We start from the raw sequence: 12,755 nt of genomic DNA, 5'->3' as shown, positions 1-12,755 counted from the left end.
ATACTCACAACCATGACTGCAATCAGAAAGGCAAAAACAAGTGTTGGCACGGATATGAAGACACTGGAACCCTCATAAATTGCTGGTGGAAATGTAAAACGGTGCAGTTACTTTGGAAAACAGTTTGGCAATTCCTCAAAAAAGAGAGGTACCATATGACCCAGTAATTTCCACTCCTTAGGCATTTACCCAAGAGAAATGAAAATATACATCCACAAACTGCACATGAATGGTCAAAGAATCATTATTTCTGATAGCCAAAAGGTGGAAACAAACTAAATGTCCATTAATTGATGAATGAATACACAAAATGTGGTACATCTATACAATGGAATATTTGATATTAAGAAGAAATGAAGTACTGATATATGCAACAACACAAATGAACCTTGAAAACATTATACTAGGTGAAAAGAAGACTGTGACAAAATACCACATAGTGTATGATGCCATTTACCTGAAATGTCTAGAGGAGGCAAGTCTACAGACACAGAAAGTAGATTAGTGATTGATTACGGCTGGGGGCTAGCGGCTTGGGGGAATGGAGAATGAGAGTTAGTGGGTAGGGAGTCTCCTTCAGGGCGAATGAAAATGTCCAAACATCACAGTGTGGAGGTGGCTGCACAACTCTACGCAGTACGTACGGTATGTGAGTTATATCTCAAGAAAGCTGGTAAAAGAAAAAAATAGAGCTAAACTATTATGTAACAGTAATGTGGAAGGTGAGAGGGAATACTGAGGTCAACATCTTCTAAATCCCTATATTATTTGTAGGTGGATAGAGATGCTCAATATATAGGCACAGCTAGGGAAAAAAAAGGATAAAAATACAATCCATAGCTTCTACATGATCAAAGGGAAAAAGTATGAATAGAAACTTAACGAATTCAATGCAAAGCAAATCAAAATCCTAGAAAGATTTCCACAGAATTAGACAAACTGATTATAAAAAATAGCATATGGAAGAGTAAAGATCCCAAGCAATTCTGGGGGAAAAAAAGGAATTGGGGGTTCTGTCTGGCCAGATATCAAGACTTCTCATAAAACACTATAACTAAGATAGTGCCTTACTGGTGCACCAACAGATCAATACATGAACGAAACACAATAGAGAACCTAGAAACAGAACACAAAACAAAGAGAATGATGGTATATGACAGAGAAGGCAAACAACACTGGCTAGTGGGGAAAAGATGGCTCATTCAATGAACGGCACTGAGACAAATAACTTCTTATGTGGGAGAAAACAAATTCCCTACTTTATTCCATACACAAAAATAAATTCCAGGTATATTAAAGACCTAAATGTTGTAAAACTAAATTTTTAGACAACTTGAAGAAAACACTAGAAAAACAGCTTTATGACCCTGGTGTAGAAAAGGAATTCCTAAACAAGTAATAAAAAGTAGAAATCATTCACCTAATAAATTTACCTACAAATCAATTTACAACATCAAAAAAGACACCATCAACAAAGTTAAATACAAGGGGCAGGCTAAAAGAAGATATTTACAACATATACAACAAAGAATTGGCATCCAGACTACAGAAGAAACTAATAAGGAAAAGACACACCACCCAAGAGGAAAGTGGGTAATCAGTGGAGGCTAACACAACGTTGTAAAGCAATCATACTCCAATAAAATAAAAAGAAAAGTGGGTAATCTATTCATATGAGTGAAACACAGGACACCTGAATCTCACTAGCAATCAGCAAATGCAAATTAGGGCAAAATGATATACCTCTCACACTCATCAGATTGGTAAGTTTTTCAAGTCTGACCGTACAAAGTGTTGACCAAGATGTAGGAAAAGGGGAACTCTCATGTTTTAGAAAATAATCTGGCAATATCTAGTAACAGTCATAACGTGCACACCCCATGACCCAGCAATTCCACTTCTAGGTATTCCAATTTAAAAAAAACACACATAAACAAAAATGATCACCGCAACATTTTTTTTAATAGGAAAAAAACTGACATCAATTCAAATATCCATTAGTCCTCGAAGAATGGCTAGGGCTGGGGTTGCTGCATTTTGGTAGTTCCAGAGCCTAGCAATATGCTATCACAGGTATATGTTCAGAAAATCTTTGGGTGAATGAATAAATAAATGAGAAAGAAATAGTGTTACCTATAAGTAGATGCAGAGTTGAGAAACAGCTTTTATTACATGGAGAACTAAAACAAAATAGACAAAAATCCTTGCTTTCATGATATAAATGAGACAAATAAGTAGAGTACAGAGCATGTTAAATAGTGATAAGTGCTAAGAGAAATTAAAAAAGCAGTGAAGGGGATAGGGAAGTATGGGGGTGGGGATTTACAATTTTATACTGAATGGCCAGAAAAGGCCTCACTGATATGGTAACATCTGAATAAAGATTTGAAGGGAGTGAAGGAGCCAGCAGATACCTAGGGTAAGAACATTGCAGGCAGAGGTAACGGCCAAGGCAAAAATCCTAAGACTGAAGTACGCCCGGCACTTCTGATGAATAGCAAGATCTGTGTGGATAAAGAAAAGTGAGTGCAGAATGATGGGAGGACTTCCCTGGTGGTGCAGTGGTTAAGAATCCGCCTGCCAACGGAGGGAACACAAGTTCAATCTCTGGTCCGGGGAAGATCCATCCCACATGCCAAGGAGCCAACTAAGCCTATGTGCGCGCCACAACTACTGAGCCCGCACGCCACAACTACTGAAGCCCTCATGCCTCGAGCCCGTGCTCTGTAACAAGAAGCTGCCGCAATGAGAAGCCCATGTGCAGCAACGAAGACCCAACGCAGCCAAAAATAAATAAATAAATATATAAAAATTAAAAAAAAAAGAATGATGAGAGATGAGAAGTGGTTTGGGGAGCGGGGTGGATACAGATCTAGCAGAGACTTTGGCTTTTACTCTGAGCAAGAAGGCAAGTCCTCAGGAAGGTTTTAAACACAGGAATTACATGACCTAACCTGTGTTTTAATAAGATCACTCTGGCTGCTATGTTGAAAACAGACTGCAGGGATAGAAGGGATATTTAATGATGATAGTGGCAATCACAAGGTTCTTTGGGGTATCTGGACAAGGTCCCTACTTCAGTGCTGTTAGGATAATTGGGATTCCACTAATGCTTGACCTCTCTAACCAAATGAAAAATTGGGTATCTGAGAATATAAGTCTGAACATAGAGATAAAATAAGCAAATACTCTAAGCTCTCGGATCTTAAACATTTTTGAGGTTAAAATTTACTTGTTCACACCAAAAAAATACCACCGTAGGCCTGTGCTTCCCTGACCTACTCCTCCTCATTCATTCCTTGAGAGAAAGGCAAAGAACACAGGTACTTCCAAATTGATGCTGAAATAAATCTGATACTCATTCACTTAGTCAACCAACATTTGGTGGGCGAGTACCTACAATATGGGCCAGCTGCTGTCTTGAGTGCAAGGGCTATAAAGATGAACAAAATATGGCCCATCCTAAGATATTTACAGTCTAGTGTGTGAGCTACCTAGACTTACATAATGTGCCATAAAGAAACACAAGCTCACTTTTAATGTTATACAGCAGCACTAACAGAAATATAACATGAGCCACAAATACAAGCCACATATGTAATTTAAAAATTTCTAGTAACCATTTTTAAAAAGGTAAAAAGAAACAAGCAAAATTAATTGCAATATTTGACTTTACTGAATAAATCCAGAATATTAATTCAACATGTAACAATATAAAAATTGAGATTTTTACATTCTTTTTTATACCATTTTTTAAATCCTAGGTGTATTTTATACTTAAGCATATTTCAACTTGAACTAGCCACATTTCAAGGGTCTTGAACAGCATAATTATGCAGAATAGACCTATTTTTTAGAAAACTGAAAAGAATTTGACACAGGTACAGGGCAAAGTAAATTAGTAGAGGGAGGCTTGAACATGTTCACAGCTTAAAGAAAAAGAGTAAACATACTATAGAAAATTGATATGGAGTGCGGAGAGCAGGATGAAAGAGCACGAGTGAACTGGTTAGTTTGGAAAAGAGGACCGTCGCACCTTCCTCTGTGACAAGTGGAAAGGTTAGAATTAAGATATAAACAAGTCTGGTGAATGCGAATGGGTTGAGAGTTTACGTTAAGAGCTTCCCATTTTTCTCAGTGAATCAGAAGACAATCTTACTAGCCTCCTTCCACCACTGCGGATACAAACCTGAAGGGACTACATTTATGGAACAATTTAATAAACTGTATCCTAGTATGACAACATTAAGTTGTGTTTTTAAAAATTATAGTAATTTTCTAGCTTTCTTATGGACTGGTCAATCTTTGAATTTTGTCACTTGATCTCTAAACACAGAAGCAATACTATGGATTCATTCTTTATTTTCTCACCTATTCATTTATTCAGCAAACATGTACCCAGTGTCTACTCATGTCAAGTACTGTGTGAGACAATGAGCATACAGAGATGAATAAGGCCCTCAGTGACCTACATTTGTGTCCCCAGTATTTAGCTTATTATGTCTGCACACAGTAAGTGCTTTAAAAACACAGCACTACATTGCCCTGTAAAGAAATATTACATGTCAACTAAAATATGAACTGACAAAGACTTTCATTTGTCTAAAGTAGCGCTGTACAATGATTTTCTGTGCTAATAAATATGTCCTACTCTGAACTGTCCAATATAGTAGCTAATAGCCACATGAATTTTTAATTAATTAGAATTTTAATAGCCAACGTGGTTAATGGCTACCACAAAAATCTAAATATGAGAATACAGTGAGTAGCTAATGGCATTTCCACTATTATAATCTTGGTGCTGTCATCTCTAATGAGTTAACACACATATGATGCTAGAATAATACCAACTGTACCAGAAAGACATAAGAAAATTTTCTTAGTGTAAAATAACTTTAGCATTATGAGCCCAAAAAGAAAGAACAAAAGAGAAAGAAAAAATAAAGGATAGTCCAATCTTTTCAGTCTACTTCCCCAAAGGAAAACATCAACTTTCTGACAACCTCCTAATTTTTCTCATTGTGTCAAGAAGTGAAAATAGTCTGCAGAGATAAGGAGTCAAACTTTTTTAAATTAGAGGAGAATTAATAGAACATATGAGTTGTTTCAGTACAAAATGACAATGAACTTTTTTTTTGGCAAGACAATTTAACTTGTTGAAAATCGGTATGCATATAATGAATTAAGTGTTTTTATAGCTCAAAAAAACCTGTCTTTGTGATCTGCTTATTAATTTCTCCAAATCTGTCCTAGTTATCTGAATTTTCTTACGTGAACCAACCTATTGCTAAAAGACTCAATTCATTGAGCAACTGGAAGTATAATTTAAACTAGACTTTGAATTGAATAATTCTTGGTGTAGTAACCAGAATGGCTGTTTATGACTGGGATAGTAAAATACACTTTCATTACTCTGTGAATCCACTATCCTTAATGTATAATTTAAGTGACTGTACAAAGGTAATCAGAGAAACAAAGTCCTACATGGGCACAGGTCTGATTACATACTTCCGTACTTCCATACTGATAACTTAAAAGTAAAACCAGTGAAGTGAGCAACCAATGTCAGAGAGAGCATTTTTTGTGTACAGCGAACTTGTTCAACTTGTTAACCATCCTGTAAGGCAGCTGTCTTGTAAATTAACCACACAACTCCCTGCCCTTCCTTTTAGTTGCGTTCAGCTGAAACCATTTAAAATAAACATCACCAGACTGCCTATCTTGAAGATGAGAATGGTTATACAATCAGGATTTTATTCAGGTTAACAAAAATACCTAACACTGAGAAGTGGTGTCTTAAATCTACTAGAAAAAACTTTAACAGAACCACTAGCACACAAAAACACCATCAGGTAAACAAGACTTCTATACATGAAGATGGGCAAATCAAAGGCATGAGATCAGACCTGAAATAATCAACTTCTAAAGTTACCGAGCTGCCACTTACTGCAACGAAGCCAAAGTATTACAACAATCTGGTATTATGATGACATCATTAGCTTGGTTTCCTAATAAGGCATATATCTGGGATATATGAATGCCCAATTACCTAAAAATAGAGAGCTAACATTTGTCTGAGGCAGTGGCAGGCAGTTCTAGTTTTATTTATAAGATTTTTTTTTTTTTTTTGAGAATGATGCCCACTGCCACATGAATTAACAGAAGGCTAGCTCTGAAACAGCATACTTCTTAGTCATAACAACAACAAAAAAATGTTCTTCCAGAGCAGGGAAAAAGAGGTATCAATGTTTTGGTCCCACAAAATCTTTACAGTTCCACAAAAACGGTTTTTGCTTCACGGCCTTTTGAATTCGTAAGTGAAAACACCGAAGTTGTAACAGCATTTAATTACTAATGCGATTTAGAAATTAAGCCGCAAACAGTAACAGACCTCATCATGGAGGTAAGGTTAGGCTTCTTCAGCCAGGAGCAATTTCAGTCCTAACTGTCACGTTGCCTTAGTGGTGTATTTTGCGGGCTGCAGCTGCCAGCAGGCAAGAAAGTTTTCTCTGTGAATTAATTCTGAGAAAGGTGGCGCTTTTTATATGCCTTAAATCACCCTTTCCTAAGATCCTTTTTTTTCTCCAGGTGTTCCAGTAAAACTGAAAAGTTAACCATTGATTCCAAACCGGTCTCGTTCAAACTGCCTCGGGAGAGCGGAAAGAAAGGGAGGTTCGCGTTCGAAAAGTTTCACTTGGGGTTAGGGCGAGGACAAGGTAAGAAGGAAAAGTCCGCCATAACTACCGTACTTACCTTCGAAACTAGACGGGGTGTTGGAATATTCTTTCTTTCCCTCACCCAGGCCTTGGGTAAAATTTCTTTCGTTGAGAGCGGTTAGACTAGGTAAGTGACCCTCCTCCTTGATAACGCAACCGCGAAAACAGCGAGGAGAGGGAGCTGGAGACAAGTCTTCACCCTCCCCTTCGCTCAAACGAGTCCCAAATTGTTAAGAGGCAGGAAACACAAGCCTCTTTTCTCTCCCCAAGACCTACTCTCTTTCCGTGCCCTCGCCCGAGTTCCTCAGGAGGGACGCCGACCCCGCTCCGGACTCGCTTCTGATCGCAGCCGCCCAGGTGCGCCGAGGAGGAGGGAGTAACCGAGAAGCGCGGGCAGGAAGCGGCCACCGACCTCGGCGGCCCGGGCTCGGCGGCGAGACGCGTGCCGGAGCTGCTCGGGGCTCTGCCGGCTCCCGGGCCCTAGCCCGCCTCCGCTGCGGCCTAGCCCGGAGCCCGCGCCCCGGCCTCGCGGCTCCGCGCCGCCGGCCCTTCCTCACCACCTGGGCCCGAGAGACCGCGCAGGAGCAAGCGTCCGGGAGGTGAGGGGCGGAGGCACCTACCAGCTGCTGCCGGACCCAGCGCCACATGCCCCCGCCGTTGCCGTCCCGGTCCCGCGGGACGCGGGGGCCGAGGGGCTGCAGGTGGAGGCCGAAGAGCCAGAGGGGGAAGCAGGAGAGCCCCTCCGGCTGAAGTTCCGCTCGCGCGTCGCGCTCGCCTCACTCCCCGCGCCGGGGCCCCATCTCGCCGCGCCGGCCCCGAGGTCCTACAGGCGCGGTCCCGGCGCCGCCCCCGCCCGGCGCAGCTGAGTCCGCTGCCGCGCCGCAGCCACCTTCATTATTGACCGTTGTCACCCGCAGTACCGCCACAACCCCACCCCCGGCCCCACCCGGGCCAGCCCCCGGCGCCCCGGCCCGCCTCCGGACGTGACGAAATTGGCTGCGCGGACCGAGGGCCCAGGCTCAGCCGCGTGGGTGGAGTAGGCGACGAGCGTGGAAGGGGGCCGGGCTTCCGAACGCGGCGTCTGGGCTCTGCCCCTCCCCTCATATCTGGGGTAGGATTTAGTCGCGTGGGTGTGTCTGTCTACCGAGTCTGCAGCTCCTGGCCGACTCCTCTATTCCTACCTCCTGTTGCGGGTCTGCTTCTGGTTCTCTGCCTTCTTTGGTTCCCCCAGCAGCCCGACACGCATACGCAAGATCAGGAGTGTAGTGATTGAAAGTTAATTCCCGGAGGTCTCCAGTTTCGGTTCAGTGAAATTGCCAAAGCCTTTGTCTCAACACTTAACGCAGCTCTCTTTAGCAAAGGACTGAGCTGGGGCTAGGGAAATCTTGATCACTTCAGTAATTTTGAAAGGGGATGCAACTCCCCTGGGCCTGGTCCGGTGCGGACTAGCGTTTCCGGGAGAATAGAAAGATACGCTGTCTTGCAGTGCTAAATTGAACAGGTTGGGGGAAAAATACTTTCTGTGGGAAGGTAGTTGTTTACTGTTAACTGCCGAACTCCTGCAATCAAAAACACCTCATCAGTAACAAGACGTAGATAAGAGAAGGGTGTGGAAAAATAGAGGTAAGAAGGAATATAAAAACAACTGGAATAAAACTTTGACTTGGAAGGCTGAAATGAAGTGCCGGGTCTCGGTTTATTCAAAAGCAAGCCCGTATACATCTTGAGTGTTATGTATGTGTATTGTGTGCAGTATTTTGCTGAATTAAAGCACATTTCACCATTCGACACACAAGAGTTAAATAATTTTTTTATTAAGCGAAAACAGAAATCTAAATGAGATTAGCAAAACTAGGCACGGTTTTTTGCATATATAAACACACAGTCTTTTAGTTTCAATAGACATTCCTTATTATATAATGATTATCCAGCACCACAAATAGAGCCTTTCCTTAGGAGTATTTATGGTCTGTAAAACCAGAAGTGGAATTTTACATTATATATAAATCCAACTATAAAAATTAACTAGATATCGAAAGAGAAAAAGTAATCTCACTTTTGTTCTTCTAACTGAACCTTGCTTTATGACCCTAAAAGGAAGTTTGAGATACATTTACTTATCTGTAATAGGGATAAAACATTACTACCATTCATGGAGCACTTGTGTGTCCCAGGCCCTGTAATAAACTCTTTACTTGCATGGTCTAATTTAACCCCATCAATCCTTTGAAGTTGATACTACTGAAGTTGATACAATATTATTCCCATTGTGCGGATGCAGACATGGAGGCGCAGGTTAAGTAACGTGCTCAGGTTAAGTAACCTTAAGCTATTGTAAAGAAAAATAAGCTATTGTAAAGAAATACAATAAGCTATTGTAAAGAAAAATATGAACATACCTATTTTTATTCGTCTGCAAGTGGTCTGAATAAAATTAGGCCAGCAAATTTTTATTTATATGCCACTAAAGTTTGTCAAGACAAGATAAGCAATAGAAATCTAAAGGACATTTTGTGCGTTGTCATTTAACTGTGTCCCAGATTTCAAAAGGTGGAAGTGGGAGGAGTTGATTCTAAACGCCATGGTGGAATATGGTAAGACGTTATCTCAAGATAGCTGTTTAAAGATAATAATCGTAGCTCAAACCGTCAGTAACAGAATGAGTACTCATGGCAGTGTTTTGGTCTAAGCATTTTTCAGGAGCAATATTCTACACCTCATATTAATCTAAGAAGCATAAAATAGAGTATTTTTATACTGTAGATTATAACTCTTTAGTGGTGATTAAATCAATTTAGTATGTCATGAGCTGTCATGATCAGTATCTTTAAAAAACAGAACATAAAACATCGGAATATATTGCTTAGTGTAAATAATATGTACTGTTTTGTGAAACTTGTTTCAGGTGTGTATGTGTGTGTGTGTGTGCACGCACACACACACATCAGATCACAATATAAAAAGAATGTCTTCCTATTGGTTGTGGTTGGAGAAGTTTGAAAACATTGAAATCAGGACTTAAGGCAAGCACCAGCTGTAAAGGAAAGAAAGAAAATATATTTGCAGTCAATGGTAGTTCATTCATTCCACAGCTATTTCTTCAATGTATTGAACACCAAATGTATGCATAACAACTGCCTAAAATTAGGAGGAGACACAAGTGCAACTTTTAAGGTGAGCCCTTCTCTCTGGGGAGAGTTTACAATCTTGTTGGAAAGAGAAGTTGCAGAGAGGAGTCAGTTAAATAACAGTCCAAGGCAGTATGAGATTAAGTTCTCAACTATACCAATAATAGTCATTAATTTCAGAAAACTGATGTGGGCAATAGCAGTTGAGGAGCGTTCAGAAGAAAGGAGGTGAATTTGAGCTGAACTTGAAATGGAAGGATGAAGGTGGGAGGGAAAGGCTTTCCAGCAGGAAGAAGTGCAGAAAGCTAAAGATGTTTGAGGTACAACTAATTTGGAGTAGTAAGAGGTGGGGTTGGGTGAATAAGGGGAGGCGTAGTATCAGGAGAGTTTCCAGTTAGTCACGGGAGTTTACCAGAAATTGGGCAATCACTGGAATGTTCTGAACAATGAAATGACAGGTTGAAATCAGAGTCTTAGTCCATAGACATTATACGTGATAGGGTGAAGAGAGAAGAAAGCTCAGATAGGAAATTATTGCTAGAGTGAACCATCCAGCTCAAAAGTGCTGGACTGGCAAAGAGCCAGAAGTAAAGCATGTTGTAGGAAGTTGTGCTCTGGCGACACACAAGGAAACCTGAAACTTAAGCCATTTCAAAGTGAGGTGACAGACCTTCCAAGAGAATAACAGCATCACACAACAGCCACTGATTTAATGGTAAGTATGGTTCTTTCTCTTGAGTAAACTTGTTAATATAATTCTGTGCTAAATATACCTGTGAGATGTGTTTGTTCCCAGGGGGTAAAAAATCTCCTGGTTTGCTGTAGTGGAGATTCTTAGGTATAACAAAGACAAAGAGGGATATTTTTCTTGATCAGAACATCTTGGACCATCAATAGGAAGCACAGACTGTGAGCTTGTTAAGGTCACGATTCCTGGCTCATTCATTTTGGAACCCACAATGTCTAAAAGGTACTCAACAGATGTTTGTTAAATGAATTAATAAATTAATTCCAATAACTGAGTAGTTAGGGAAAAAATATTTAGTTCTGGATATAAAGCGAAGTGATATAAAGCAAAGTATACTGAATGATTTCAGTAGATCCTAACCTATGCAGTATAAAGTGATATAAAGTGATATAAAAAGTGATATAAAGCAAAGTATACTGAATGATTTCAGTAGATCCTAACCTATGCAGTAAGACCACTGGTCACCATCCCTTAGACTCAGGACACTCTCTGTTGTGTGCCTCTCAGAACTCTTCAAGGTTCAGTCTGATTGGAGGACAGTAAGCCTTGCCAATCTGTTGCCTTAATTATTTCTACATTGATGGAGCCATCAGGTGGGTCCTAGAATCTGCTCTCATTGTTAAAAGGGCAGCTTTCTGCTTTCTCAAAATCATAAATCTAGTATATTGTAAATTATTATGCTTAAAAAGCAGTTTCCTTCTGGTTAACTATCATTCCAGAATTTCCAGACCAGACTTTAGGCAAAGAAAAAACAGACTTCAGGCAAGCTTTTTCCAGTGCTGACCAGGATTATATATTTTATCACCTCGTAAAGAAATTCATCAGGAACATATTACATATTTCCAACTTTTCTTGAAAATTTCTCAAACAGGTGTCAGTTGTGGACTAAGTTATATGAACACAGTTTTAATTTCTGGCTACTTATGCTTATACAGAACCGAAACTCAAAGCCACCGTGAGAGTTAGGATCCATAAAAATGATCTCTTTCTTGAAAAAGTCAAAGTATGTAAAGCATCCATATGTTCTGAACTGTAAACTAAAAATGGTTAAGATGATAAATTTTATATGTGTATTTTACCACAACAAAAAAAAATGGGAAAGAAAGACTGCATGGGGAGGCGTTTGTTAACAGCTACTTCATAGATTTTTCTAGGCTAAACCATCACAGTTGTGTTCAATGGCAAAATCTTGGCATTTGCCCTTTTATCTATATTAGAATAGATCCAAAATTCTTTTCTGAGGAAAATCTTGACTTAGCCCACAAATATTTCCTTAGCTCCCATCTGTTTCCTTAACTTTTATGAAACCACGTTAACTCCATCCCCATTTCTGCTGAGTCCTAATGGATGTGAGTATGCCCTAACTTGCCAACACGCCTTTCTGATTTGCAGATTTATCAGAAATTCTCAACTGGGAGGAGAAATATTAATGGAGGATTTCCTGAGGACTGTGTACTGTCTTCTGGTGATGTCAATTTTATTTTTAGATTAAAGAAAAATGATCAGGAATCTGTCTTTAGATAGTCTTGTTTTGGTTCCTGCTGCGGTTACTTTTACTGAACTGCAGTTTAGGATCATATGAACAGCATAAGTCTAGAGACGGTAGGAGAGGCAGCCTCAGGAACCCCGCGACTGCTTTTGCTGTGGAGGTGCAACTGGGAACACCGCTCACTCATCACACTGTGTTCTCTTGACGAGAGCCTGCAGAAATTCATTACCACAAATGACTCTGCTTCTCTTGAGCAACTAGTTTGTTTCATAAGCTTGTGAGCATTATGTAATTGAATGTGCTTCCTTCTGTCCTTGTGTTGGTACTTAAAAAATTCAGAGCCTTTTTTATGGCAAATGCCCAGACTCTACAGTGTACACTTTGTGAATTACTCTTACCCTGACTTCTCATTTTGTCTACTTTTAGTTTCCCTTTGGCTGGTTACTCCACCTCCTTTATATATTATACTTTGTATATATTTTTAAGCCACCTTCAATCTTTTCTGAATAGAAGGAATAAAGGAAAACATAAGACAATCATTCATTTTATAAGTCATAAAGATTAGTTTTAAAATAACGATGAGCTCCAGATAATCTAATCGGAAGATTATGTGATTTCTTTACCACTACCACAATGACATATGTTTTTCACTACTTTACAATGAGTATAGATGT

General features: G+C 39.9%; 1 protein-coding gene across 4 annotated transcripts in view; it reads right to left on the bottom strand.

The window, feature by feature from the left end:
- The window catches only part of ATP11B (ATPase phospholipid transporting 11B (putative)), a 122,064-nt gene extending 114,237 nt beyond the window's left edge, over positions 1 to 7,827 (bottom strand). Inside the window, exon 1 of one of the 4 annotated variants that reach the window (XM_079923278.1) lies at positions 7,337 to 7,827. In XM_079923278.1, coding sequence (XP_079779404.1) covers positions 7,337 to 7,363 — 27 coding nt within the window. In that variant the 5' untranslated portion in view covers positions 7,364 to 7,827. Of the gene's footprint in view, positions 1 to 6,753; positions 7,264 to 7,336 lie in introns of those variants that run through there. The other 3 variants (XM_079923276.1, XM_079923277.1, XM_079923279.1) reach the window with 3 other exon arrangements.
- Positions 7,828 to 12,755: the final 4,928 nt, after the last annotated feature.

This window comes from Stenella coeruleoalba (genome assembly GCF_951394435.1).
Source record: "Stenella coeruleoalba genome assembly, chromosome: 5".
NCBI lineage: Eukaryota > Metazoa > Chordata > Mammalia > Artiodactyla > Delphinidae > Stenella > Stenella coeruleoalba.
The sequence above is the reverse complement of the archived record's forward strand: the minus strand, read 5'-3'. Positions and strand labels throughout refer to the sequence as shown.